The sequence below is a fragment of the Apiospora kogelbergensis genome (genome assembly GCF_038363985.1).
Source record: "Apiospora kogelbergensis strain CBS 113332 chromosome Unknown utg000009l_segment0_segment0, whole genome shotgun sequence".
Taxonomy (NCBI): Eukaryota; Fungi; Ascomycota; class Sordariomycetes; order Amphisphaeriales; family Apiosporaceae; genus Apiospora; species Apiospora kogelbergensis.
This window is the reverse complement of record NW_027117426.1, coordinates 2,560,424-2,573,381: the sequence shown is the minus strand read 5'-3', so window position 1 is coordinate 2,573,381 and position 12,958 is coordinate 2,560,424. Positions and strand designations below refer to the sequence as shown.

The following is a 12,958-nucleotide window of genomic DNA, read 5'->3' as shown; positions in this document are numbered from 1 at the left end:
GTTACGGTCTTGTTGTCCATGGTAAAGTCTGACCATCCAACTAATGAACACATACAACAGGTAGTTGGAAACAGGGCCAATTAGAGGCCTTCTTTCGCAAGCATATCTGCGATATCGAGGTAGAATGCAATGGCATTAAAACTGCAGCCGTCACGTTAGTAAACTGGCATCTCCGTCGCCCAGGGTCATGTAAACTCACTGAGGATCTCTGCCTGCCCAAAGCTTCCGCATCATCCACCGGAGGCGATTTGTCCAGTTGATCAGATCCAGGTGGCTAACACCAACCAGAGTGCCTTTGTACTGCCCCCATTGGCTTGAGCTGACGCTAACAAGACCATCGTTTGGTCCTTCAAGCCTTTTCATGATATCGTGAGAGAGGCGGAAGGGGCTCAGGAATGGCAGGCGTTCCACCATGGCGCCATACGAGAAGTAACGCACGCTTGGGTCGTCGGGGGTCTCTGGGTTGAACTTGTCTTTCATGTACTTTTGAGTTAGCTGTGAGAAGGCGCCCGTCTCGAAACCTGCGCCCTCTACGAGCTTGTAGACACTCGGCAAACGTTCCGAGCCGATTTCGTCAAAGAGGTAGTCCGCAAAGGCACTGCCGTGGTGCGGGGAGGCCACTGTGACGAGCGACTTGACATCGACGTCCTCGGGCTGCAGGTTCGATATCATGTAGCGCGCGTCTAAGCCGCCCATCGAGTGGGCAATGATGTTAACACTTTTGCCCTTGGCCACCTCGGCAATGCCTTGGGCGAGCTTCTCGGCCCTCTGCTCTATACTGCCGGAGGGTGGCACGGCGGAGGCGAAGACCTCGACGCCATTTGCTCTCAGGGCTTCTGATATGCCACGCCAGTACTGGACGGCCGGGAATAAAGGCCCGGCTACTTTTAGCTCGGCAAAGCCCAGGAGGCCATGTGCCAGAACGATGGGGTGCTTCGGGGTGGCTGCGGTTGGGTCAGCAATAGCAATGGCGGGACACGCATGTTTTGGGGGGAGGCGGGCAGAGGGGCTCACCATAATTATCTCTGATATAGGCGTAGTCGTCCTGTATGCGCCGACCTAGCTCCCTCAGTCGCGGATCGCCGTCATCAGAGGTAGAGTAACCGCGGTGCGGCGCAGGCGGCGAGGGCCATTGACGCACAGAGGGCCGAACAGACCGGGTCGTAATGGCAGCGATTCGAGCCGGGCGGCAGAGGTGGCTAATAGAGCGAGCCGATAAGCATCTGCTCGTGCTCTGGGTCATTGCGACCCTTAGCACAGCAGGATATACGCAGTTGGTTTGCTAGCGGACGATCGAGACGTGCTCACCGCCAGAAACCGAAATTCACATGTATATGTGTGCGTGTGTGTATGGGGGTTTTGGCATCCCGACATTGGAGGGTTTGGCGCGCAGCGTGATATGCAAAAGAGGCGGATGATGTCACGTCGCTAGCGCAACTTGATCACCCTTGTGCACCTTTTCGGGCGTAGATGCTGCCTGGTCCTACAACTACTAGGCTCGGCTGCTTCCCTACGGGCCGGCGCCGTAGCAGCAATTGACCGCTGTGGGGGGCTGAGCATTCAGCGATTCAGCAATGGCTCTCAGCCCAGTGCCACCGCATCTAGATGAAGAAGTGGTCCCGGCATATTAATCTATCTGGCAACCAACACACATACAGGCACAGTCACAGGATCAACCTCGTTCCCTGCCACCACCACCGACTGGTCTTCCTGCACAGCTGGACAAGAGCTTGTCGTCGCGAACCACCCGCCGCTTTTTCGCATACAGCCTTCAGCACAGCACAGCACAGCACACACATCTGATCTGGTGGGGCCGGCCCCCCAATCTGGCCTTGTTTGTCCCTATCGTGTTCGCTGCCGGACGGCTTCATAGTCACAGTGGGATTCTGGGAGGGCCCCAACCCTGTTGACAGCCGCAACGGGTGCAGGCCACTGTTGATCGCGACGCCCATCTGCAGCCATGGTACGAGTTTGATTGCTGTCCGTCAAGGTTTAGGCCCCCAAGGCCCCTCTGCTTCCGAACCAACACAACCAACAGGCCAACACAATGTCGCGGTTGTATATGCAATTTAGCGGGCTTCGCTAAGCGAGTCCACACGGCCGCTTTCCATAGCCGCGTTAATATGTTGCCGGGCCGCTCATTGGCTGCTGCTGATCAGGGGTTCTATAGCAGACCCAAACTGCCGGGAACCGTCCTCCTCAAAGCTATTGGAGTTGGAGACAAACATCGCTCGACCCACGGTACGACAGTAGTAACACTTCGTGTGCTATCGCCCATCTTGTCATAGATGACTCCCATGCCGGACGTTGCCATCTACAAGCTACTCTACTTGAAGCTAGGGATGGTCCCGGCAGTGCCATCCGTACAGCACACGTCCGTTTTCCTGTCCAGGATGCTCTGATGTAGGGAGGGGCGGATCACTGCCCTATCCAAAGGGGGAGCTAAAATGGTTGGCAACTCCCAACACCGGGTGACACCGCATATGCAGGCATGGGAGGGAGCTCCATCGTTGAAAGACGATTCGCCTTCCATGATGAGAGACAGGGTTGGTGGCATCGGGTCATGCTTGGATGAACTCCACTCGGTCCGGTGCTTGCCTGCACCCCCTCGGCATGGTCTTCCCACTTGCGAGAGGGCGAAATAGGCACCCGCTTCCCCCTTCTCTTATCTTGGGCCATGAGCATCCCCCAGCCTCGAGATCTATATATCTACCGGGTCTCGGCGCCACATGCAGACCTTTCCCATCGTCCTACCTGAGGGTCCTTCCTACTGTTGGCCTCGCTTCAGCCAAGACATGAATACTTAGACATCAGACGAAATGGTGGTGACTACAGGAAACTGCAGCACGACCGTCGGCTGCTCCGAGACCTTCTTCCATGAAAAGCCCTCGCTGGCTGGCTCTGTCGTTCTCCTAGCCATATTCGCGATCCTGATACCCATCGCTTTCGCACTCGGCGTCCGGTACCAGACCTCCATTTTCGCCACGACCATCATCACAGGACTCGCGTTGGAAGTCCTCGGCTACATAGGTCGACTTCTTTTGGCGGTGGACGATGCTTCAACCAAGACAGACTTCATCTTGTTCCTAGTCGGGACGGTACTGGCCCCGACCATCATAGCACTGGCCTTATTCCGACTTCTGCCACCCATCGTGGCGACGTACGGAGACAATTTTCAGACATGGAGGCCACAATGGCACAACTCTGTCTTCTATGCATTCACGGCCGTCTGTGTTGTCTTGCAGGTGGCCGGTGCTGTCTTGGCCACTGTCCCAACAGACCCAAATACAGTGAGTTCGAAGCAGGATGATAAGGAAGAGCTGCGACTGATCTCTCCTAGCTTGATACCGGAAGTCGGCTTCTCGTAGCCGGCCTTGCCATACACCTGTTGAGCATCCTTCTGTTCGTGCTTCTTGGTCTGCGCTTCGCTTTTGCCGTGCGCCAACAAAAGGATATACTCAATGCGAGCAAGTTGACGGTGCACAAGACTCGGAGGTTCAAAACGTTTCTGATTGGTAAGCCAGCACGCCATACGACAAACGTCCTGAACTAACCAAACCCCAAAGGTCTGACTATTGCAGCATTCTTACTCACGATCAGAGCAATCTACCGGATCGTCCCCATCTCACAAGGCTTTTCTAGCCCAGTAGCCCAGGATGAAGTTTCCTTCCTGGTTTTAGACGGTGTTATGGTCCTCCTGGCTGTAGTCGCAGCTCTTGTCTCCTTTCCTGGGAGGCTCCTTGGCACAACGCTGCCTTCAGCTTCGATCCAGGAGCGCCGATTCGCTAGTAGACCTGAGCGACCATACCCGACCGCGCCCGTCCAACTGCAACCGACGTATGCGCCTACACACTACCGTCAGAGCATCAAGTCCAGCAAGAGCTACTCGCCTCGCAACTCGCCTAGGAAATACAACTCTCCGCAGCAGAACATGGTGGACAGTGAAGCTCTTTGGTGATTCAACAAGAATTGCCCAACAGCTCGCTCGTCTCTTTTTGAAATTCCAATCATAGTACACACTTCAAGATACCCTCTACACTTATCGCGTTACTCACATCTCGCCCGGAGGAACAGGCCCTTGGCATCGACGTTTCTGGGGATTGTGGTGCTGGGGCTGGGGCAGGCCCAGGGCTTTTTCTTTTCTATCAGACGGATTGGCATTTGGGATTGGAATTTTGTTTTGGTGGGAATTACTGTCTATATGGTCGCCTTTCGACCTGTCGCTCATTGATACCAAAGCTCGTGCGCGCATGGAGTTCCGGTCACTAATACTCAAATTGAACTACTTGTTTCTCTATATCCTGGCATCTAGCTTTCGCAACTGGATAAAAGGTAGCATCTGTTGTACATGCTTTGCCACGGGACAATTATTGGGATCGATGTCGTGATGATGAATCCACTATTGCTTTAGGCGAGTACATCTAGATTACATGCATTTCTAGCATAGTAGGTAGGCTGCTTCAGCCAACCATGGAGGTTGCCGCCAAAGGGATTACAAATAGCGAGAAGCGACTCGCTCACAGCAAAGAAAGGAAGGGAGTCATCGCTTCCCTTTGCATGGGCTACTCCAATGTGGACGGGGTGGATGCTGCCGGCCATAAATTTGCCTTACGCGTCAAGGCATTCTAAGCGTGCCCTAGAACAGGGACAGATGAGAAAACCTGGAGACCATGAACGATAGGTATCGGCTGCGAGAGGAACCATTGGTTCTGGAATACCGATACGCCGCCGTTTCTCACATCTGCCGAAAGCCAATCGCGCGGCTCGTTATGCGTGTGATGGGGACGTAAGGGATCGCCGAGCGGGAGGCGTGGAAGCCAAGCCAGCAAAACACGCAAGTCACACACTCTTCCATCCCCCAATGACAAGTACAAATTCAACATCTATTTTGGACGATCCTTATATGTTCCAGGTGATGGGTCGTCAGAGTGAGGCCAGTTTTCGTTTCGCAATGTGGTTGATGGACGTAGGGTCGTAATGTTTGTATGCGCCACAAATAGGAGGTGAGGGAACATACTTCGTGACTGGCTACGAGGATAGATGAAAAGTGGCAAACCTTTCCCATGGTGCCGAATAATACGCAGGAGATACAACCATGCGAGCCTGTTTTCTCATCTAGGAATCGTATGCACTTAGCGATCATAACGGAGCAAACAATCTTCGGGTTCACGTGTCATTCGTAGCGACCTCTAATACACTAAGATCTTTGGCCTTGATCCAGCCTCATTATTGGGCCTTGGGTGGGTGTAATCCGCCCTTATCCGCGGTCTTGTTGCCAAGCCTCCCCTCGTCAATGTGCTTCTGCAAGTAGTCGATCACGCCCGGGTCCTGAAGCCCGCGCTCCTCGATGTAGTGCTTCTCAATGTAAGAAACAGTGTCGAGTCCGACGAGGTCCATGCCGCCGCAGGGCGGGATTTCGCTCTTGACAAACATCTCGTGCCAGACGGCGTCGAGGTCCTCGGGCGTCGCGACGCCCTCGGCCAGCACCATGAGAGACTCTCGCTTGATGGCGGCCCAGATGCGGTTGATGACGAAACCGGTCGACTCCTTGCGGGCCTGAACGGGCACCATGGTGAGCGTCTTGAGAATTTCTAGGAGCCATGGGAAGATGGCCTCGTGCGTGTCGCCGCACGTCATGAGCTCGACCACGCGGTTTCGCGGCGGCATCATGTAGTGCATGTTGAGCAGGCGCGCGCGCGTCTCGGGCTGCAGGTGCCGCGACATCTCGCGCGACTTGTACGACGATGAGTTGGTCGTCAGTACGGCGTCGGCGGGGGCCAGCCGCTCGAGCGCCGAGAAGGTCTCCTGCTTGATGGGCAGCTTCTCGGGCACGCACTCGACGACGATGAAAGCGTTTTGGACTGCGGGCTCGAGCTCTTCGAACAGCTCGACCCGCAGGTCGCTGCTGCGTACATCCTCCTTGTAGTCACGCGCGTGTTCCAGAATGTACTCGTGCGCAGCCGACAGCTGCTTCGCGTCCGGGTCGCGCAGGTGCACCGTGTAGCCGCCCGCGGCCCAGACGGCGCCGATGCGGCGGCCCAGGACGCCGGCGCCCAAGATGGCGATGCTTCTGTTCTCCGTTGGCGGGTTGGTCCACGACATGATGATGATGGTTAGTGAAAAGAGCTGCTACAACAACAATATACAGAAATTCTGCCAGGGGGGGCGGGGGCTGTGGTAGGTCGGGCTGCTTTATACGTCCAAGTTCATGACACGACGGCGCTAACAAGTCGCCCACCATGGGGGGTCTTTACCCCTTCAACATCCACGTATCCGGCGGGCATTGGCAGGTTGAGTGGGTATGTTCTCTGGGGTGTGTGACAGGATGAACTTAATCCTGCCCGCCGGGCATTTCTGCGTTTTGGAACTACTCGCAGAAATCGGTCCTTTCAACTGAGCGCCGAACACCGAGGCGAGATAGACGCGGCCAGTATATACATAGTACGTGGCCGGCACTTGCAATAAATACCGTCGCGGCATCTTCGGGGCATGATGGTCGTTGGCGTGTCCTAGAAGAACTAACAGACTAGCGTTGTCGTCGGCGCCGCCGTACTCCTAGATGTGGGCTGGAATGGCACTTCCCGAGGTCCTTGGAAATCTGCTTGGAATACGAAGCGGGGCGAAAGTGGTGGCAGGTTTCGCAGAGTCGCCGTCAAGCCCACCTCCAGCGGTCGCAAGCAGCAAGCTCTCCCATCGTCGTCGACATCGTCGTCGACATGGCCACCTCTCGAATGTACCCACCAAGGCATGCGCCAGTGAGTGGACTAGAGCGGCGCCTGCCGAAGACCGAAAGCTTATCTTATCTCGATATTTGGAGGTGCCATCCTGATACGGAGTTTGGGATGTCTTATTCTGCTGCATGCATCACATTGATCTTAGAAGATATTCTGAAAAGCATGGCATCAGGTATCTCAATTCCGATTTTCTTCTAGCATTTTGGATCAAGTTCGGTCGTCATGTCGCATAGTGTGCCGCGGATCGACATATCCCCGCCGCTCCTCAACTCCGCATGCCCGTGGGCCACGACCCTGGAAGACCTGCAGGCCCTTTTCCGTTGTTCATTCACGGGGGCGATTACCATCAGGACGTCTCTGCTCGAGGGGTTTCACCATGATCCTGACATCCACCAGCACACGTTCTTCGACCCGGTGACTCACGTCACCCATGGCGCCGCGGGATCACCATCTTCGTCCGCTCTTGTTTCTGAGACAGCAAGCCTCAATACACTGGGTTACAGTCCAATTCCGCTCCGAACGTACCTCTCCTATATAAGTGATATCTCCACAGAGCAGTCGCCACCGACAAGAAAATTAATCATCGTTTCCGTGACCGGTACACCGGAAGAGGTGGCCGAATGTTATCGCCTCATTGCGGAGCACAGCCTCACCGTGGACATGCCATTGGCTATGGAGGTCAACCTGAGCTGTCCGAATATACCCAATGCGCCGCCGCCAGCATACTCCGGCGAAGCTATTTATCGGTACCTGGCCGCTCTGAAGACTGTCATTGGCTCAGCGCCCGACCTTTCACGACTACCCTTCGGGCTTAAGACTCCGCCGTATACCTACATAGAGCAGTTCACGACATTGATATCTGCCCTGACGCCTGGAGACTCGCCGTGTCCTCTCAGTTTCCTGACAGCAACTAATACCTTAGGGTCGTGTCTTGTTTTAGCCGATCACATCAACGTCCCAGGAAAGCCCCGGCTTCCTGGCTTGGGTATAGGGGAATGGCCGGGGCACCTTTGCACCCGCTGGCTCTGGGCAACGTATCGACTTTGAGGAGGATGCTGGATCAAGATGAGTTGACCAAGCATGTGGTTATCATCGGTACAGGGGGCGTGGAAGACGGTGCTGGTTACAGAAGAATGAGAGGAGCCGGTGCTAGAGCGGTTGGACTGGCTACCGCCCTCGGTAGAAAAGGGTTGAGTGTTTTCGAGGAGATCGGGACAGATGCGGATCTTTTCCGTTAGTCCACTCATGCCATTCCTCCTTACTGTATGCAAACCTGTCTCAGCGGATATATTTCCAACTACATATTGCGAGCACCCCTTTAAGAAGGAAGCAGATAGCCTGCCCTACCACTAACGAGCATACAGTATTCTATATATGAAGCTCACATTATATATCTGAGACTAACTAGCAATCGGTCATCGTTAAGCCGAGGCCCGGGTGACACGTACATAGCATGATGATGTTGTCCTCCCTGCCATTCTCCTGCAGGACCGCAATCGAGATAAGTGTCCGTCTTGCGGGATGTTACGCACCAGGCTATGTGTGGGCCGATGGTTCTAGAGGCATGTCGAACGACGCGGGCTTGTTTCGGACAAAGAGGCCATGTCCACCAATTGATATCTCCAGGAGGCCAAATCGCCTGTAAGCAATGTTGAAACCTATCGAGGATCGAACCCGAAACACAATTCGTGAACGCCAAGGTGTATACATTTGGGACGTCGGGATATCCAGCCGCTCTCTCGTTATCAAACCTGGTAGATTCGGAGGGACGTGATTGGCGGAGAAATCAACGCGGACGGCGAATCTTGGCAGGACCCCAAGTTTTGGGATGGATGACAGCTAACCCCACTGTAGAAGACCCCTCAGTCCCGTCCATCATTGGTCTTGGAAAAGAAATGTCCGATGCAGTAGCGGGCTTACTTACTTATAGCACGGTACTGTGAACACCAAACATCGGACAGAAACTCGAATACACTCCTTCCCATTGGATATACCGAAGCCGCTGTCTACCTGGAACGTCGGCGAGCCTATGAGAGCACCTGCTGTCGCATGCCCCCATCCTTCCCTCCCAAGCCTCGACGGCCCAAGATTCTATAAGTGGAAGACCCACAGGTCGTAGAAGCTTGAAAAGGACGTTGGTATCGATCCGGAAACGTCGTGACTGGAGGAAAAGACGTATCAGAGCCAAGGCGCATGACCCCTACCTGTACATGTTCATCGAGCTGAAACCCGACGAACGTACGTTGACAAGCTGCCAACAATTTATCCGGCCACCCAGCGGATTCTAGTTATGTAACGCCTGATCAGCAGCAGAGACAGTAGAAGAGTGTGAAGAGGAAGGCTGGGAACATGCACTCACTGCACGTGCTTTACTTGGGTAGTACCCCACCGTTGCCTGGGCCCGCCCCAGGCCCCTGGGTAGGGGAAGCTGCCTACTGCCTGCCTGCGTGCTTGCGTGCTGCATTCTTTCCGTCCACCATAGTGTTGCATCCCATCCAAAGACCAATGTCCAGTCTCGAGTCTCAACCCGTTGGATTCGTGCTATCTTCGCCATGGGCAACAGCATACGGCTCCGTACTGCCTGCAGCTGAACTCCGGCCGTCGGGGCGTTGGTGATTTATTCCGCTTGAGCTTGGCGTGCTCGTGGTGGACCACGTTCCCCACGGGCTAGCGAAGGCCCCCCAAGCATCTCCACGAACTTTCTTTCAGATCGCTTTTAGACGTGTCTCGCAATTGCAAGGGGGCTTGGAGCTGGGCCTGTCTGCATTGGGTTTCTCCAGATGTTAAAAAGAGGTAAGCACCTTTCGCTTGCTTGTATGCGCGCCCTCCACCCAACCATACATACCTATCTTGCCTATTCAGCCTGCCTGGCTTCTCAGGGCAATTAAGCTGGCCTCGGTTTTACCCGGCTTTATCCATCCAGTACGCGACGAGGACATCTATCACGCTGTATCTGGCCTGGCCATCAAAGGGAAAGCCCCTAAAGGAAGCTCAGATCCAGATCTCCGACTATCCGGCCTCAAAGCGAAGCAGGAACAACGGCAACAAACATATATCAACAAGAGAGCCAGCTTCGTTTCAAGGTTTGCTACCCCAGCAGCCCCCTCCACGACGAGCACCCTCGACCCCGGCAGCCTGCCCTGACTGAGGTGAGGTGGGCTGAGAGGCTTATCCCCAGCCAACCAACCCGATTACGCCGAGGCCGAGTCTTGGAGAATCCTGCGATTTGGTAGCTGGAATAATTATAGCCACCGCTTCCTGGACACGACTCACAATCGGCTCTGGCCGCTCAGACATATTATTCCGGTCATCTATCTTATCTCGCCTTGTATAGGTGGTATCACTTCGCCGTCTCCCTGCGATAGCGTTGTGCTCCCCCGCCACGGCTTGCAACGCTGTAATTCGATCTGACTCTGCCTCGACTTAATAAGCCATACAGACGCTGGTGTCAAGGAAGAACCTCATCCACTGAAGATCATCGCGGTCGATTCACACCCCACCTTTTCGTGACAGGTGACGGTGCCGTGTCTGCAATCTATTACCACCAATAACCCGCTGGTTCGTTCCCACTTGACGATTTGCCTCGGTTTCCAGATTCTCACTTATCTAGATATCTGCCCGTCACGAGGGTCGGCGTTCTCCCCAATACCTTCGGCAGCAAGCGCGATCGTGTATCTAGCCGCCTGAATCGTCACTGCGCATCGACCACCCCCATCAATTTTGTCATGCGAGATTCAACGTTGACGCCATAAAGATACTCCTCTGGGGTACGTGATCACCTCTTGGTCGGTTTGAGGCTAGGACTCATCATCAGGCAACAACCGCGTGACCATCTAACCTCGGGCAGTACTCATCCTGTCCGTGAAATTGGGCTAGCGAATTCTGGTCGGATTTTGACGGCTAGCTTGTGGTGTTATCGTCAGAAACGCCGTCGGCCGTCCGCACGCAACATGACCACAGTGCATCAGTTCCAGGCGACGCCAACGCCGTCTACGCCTCGTCCCCGAAGTATGGTTGGGGCAACGACGGCGCCAGCGGTTGAGATGGAAATCGACAGTCGTTCGGAGCTACCTGCGACGAACGGGGTCAGGTTCGGTAGCGGACCACAACGAGGCGACACAAGAATTCCCGTCATTGTTTATGGGTCGGGCCAGGAACAAATCGTTTCGATATTTGCGGATGTACTGGGGAAGCCCTTTCGATTGGCACAGGAATCCTCTAATGTCACGTCCGCAGATGCAGAATCCGTGGTCGGTATTCCTGCGGAGAAGGCCAAGGCGGGCATAGCCGCCCGCGACAAGACTCTGATGGTCGTCATCAATGCGCATTGTGTGGCCCTTGGCATGCCACCAGATACAGCCTTGTCATCGAATTGCGACTATGAGTTTCTATACACGGAATCCCCTTTCTTCCGTAGGGACCTGGCACGATTCACGTCTTTTGTCCTCGGTCAAATCAACCACCATGAGGAGCTAATGGCAAAACCTCGGACTTACTTCATCTCGACCACCTTCCCAGATGTGCGAGCAGCGCTTCCGAACCTGGATATACTAACGGTCGGGGCCGATGCTGTAGAAATACGCGTTGACTTGCTCAAGGAACCACTCGATGACGGCAGTTTCTCGGCGGTGCCCAGTTTGAGTTATGTGGGCGAGCAGGTCATGCTGCTGCGACAGAGGACAGAATTGCCTCTCATCTTCACTACTCGCTGCACCAGAGAAAACGGCCGCTTCCCCATGGAAACTCCAGAGTTGTACTACGAGTACCTATACCGCGCAATCCAGTGGGGCGTGGAGTATATCGACGTGGAAGTTTGGCTCCCAGAATCTATACGACAAAAACTTTACGAGAAAAGGGGAAACAGTCGCATCATGTCCGCATTTCATGATTTCTCAAGTACTTTCAAGTGGCCCTCGGCTCAGGCTCAATCCGTCTTTCTCGAATCAAGAAAATACGCAGACATCGTCAAGATGATTGCTTTCATCAGTGAACATAACGAAAATTTTGAGCTCGAATACTTTCGCTCTAGAATACAAGCAGAATATCCGGAGACACCGCCCCTTTCTATGGTAAACATGGGCGAAACGGGGCAGCTATCGCGTACGCTCAATAAAGTGTTCACGCCTATAACGCATCCCCTGCTTCCCATCATCGCTGCTCCGGGTCAGATGAGTGCAGCCGAGATCAACGCTGCGCTCTCGCTGCTTGGTCAATTACCGAAAAGGAGCATATACGGAATTAGTACCCCAGCTTCACGTGTCGCCACACCCCAAGCGCCGTTTTATGAGAAATGTTTCAATGAGCTAGGATTGCCTCATGCATTTTCCGTGGTAGAAAGACACCCAAAAGCGGGCGGTATTGAAACGTGGTGCGATCAGAGATCTTTTGGCGGTGCATACTTAAGCCCGCCTGTTCCTTATTCTAGCTTGGTGCGCAATAACCCATTCTTCGCTCGGTTACGCGAAGGCTCCGGCCCAGTACTCACTGATGCCGCGCGGATTATCGGCATGATCGACACCATTGTTGTGCGTTCAGGGGCAAGCTCAACACCCGACTCCGCGCCAGCTTCCATCCCCTCGAGTCCAAGTCGGCGTGGTGATTCGAATCATTCAGGGTTTCAGGTTGCCAATTCCGGCCTGCACCCTAGCTCTACCCTAATTCTCGACAACGCCAGCTGGCGTGGTATACTGAGTACACTTACACGCGACCTGGCCCCCTCGGCCTATTTTGGCCGATCCGCCCTGGTGCTTGGTTCGAATTCTGACGATGCCGCATCCACGATCTACGCCCTCAAGGCCCTGAGGATAGGCAAGGTTTACACTGTTGGGTTTAAGACACCATTTTCGCTTGCTCGAGGCATGGATATCGAACCCTTTAACAGTCTCGAGAGCCTGCAGCGTGCGCGCATGGTAGGCGACGAGGCGAGTCCTTTTGTTATTGTTTCTGCCTTAAGCCCGGATAAGAGCAACATCGTCGGCATGCTGCTTCGTGTGTTTGGTGGATCGAAGAGTTCGCAGCCCCCGAACACACAGAAAGTATTCTTGGACTTGGCTGAGGGACCGCGGAAAGGAGACCCGGGAATTGTGGCAGAGCAGAGCGGATTTGCGGCTTACGGCGTTGCGGACTCTTCGGCGTTCACGACGGTCGAAACCTTGAGGCTTCTGGTTGGCCAAAACGTACCGTATAGCTTCGTGCGGCTAGCGAGCGGACGGGGCATGTTCTGA

General features: G+C 54.5%; 5 protein-coding genes across 5 annotated transcripts; 3 read left to right on the top strand and 2 right to left on the bottom strand.

Moving 5' to 3' along the window:
* Nucleotides 1-80: 80 nt before the first annotated feature.
* On the bottom strand, nt 81-1,243 carry PG998_013895 (triacylglycerol lipase; the record flags this gene model as incomplete). Its single annotated transcript, XM_066880711.1, has 3 exons — nt 81-141; nt 200-944; nt 1,015-1,243. The coding sequence occupies 3 exons, from the start codon at nt 1,241-1,243 to the stop codon at nt 81-83; spliced, it is 1,035 nt and encodes a 344-aa protein (XP_066724850.1).
* A 1,576-nt stretch (nt 1,244-2,819) lies between these two features.
* On the top strand, nt 2,820-3,958 carry PG998_013894 (uncharacterized protein; the record flags this gene model as incomplete). The annotated part of the gene is made up of 3 exons (XM_066880710.1): nt 2,820-3,290; nt 3,341-3,515; nt 3,567-3,958. 3 exons carry the CDS (start codon nt 2,820-2,822, stop codon nt 3,956-3,958), a joined length of 1,038 nt encoding a protein of 345 aa, XP_066724849.1.
* Nucleotides 3,959-5,226: 1,268 nt separating this feature from the next.
* PG998_013893 (uncharacterized protein) lies at nt 5,227-6,102 on the bottom strand (the record flags this gene model as incomplete). The annotated part of the gene is made up of 1 exon (XM_066880709.1): nt 5,227-6,102. One exon carries the CDS (start codon nt 6,100-6,102, stop codon nt 5,227-5,229), a length of 876 nt encoding a protein of 291 aa, XP_066724848.1.
* Nucleotides 6,103-6,956: 854 nt separating this feature from the next.
* PG998_013892 (dihydroorotate dehydrogenase-like protein) lies at nt 6,957-7,972 on the top strand (the record flags this gene model as incomplete). Its single annotated transcript, XM_066880708.1, has 2 exons — nt 6,957-7,618; nt 7,726-7,972. The coding sequence occupies 2 exons, from the start codon at nt 6,957-6,959 to the stop codon at nt 7,970-7,972; spliced, it is 909 nt and encodes a 302-aa protein (XP_066724847.1).
* Nucleotides 7,973-10,684: 2,712 nt separating this feature from the next.
* PG998_013891 (pentafunctional arom) lies at nt 10,685-12,958 on the top strand (the record flags this gene model as incomplete). Its single annotated transcript, XM_066880707.1, has 1 exon — nt 10,685-12,958. One exon carries the CDS (start codon nt 10,685-10,687, stop codon nt 12,956-12,958), a length of 2,274 nt encoding a protein of 757 aa, XP_066724846.1.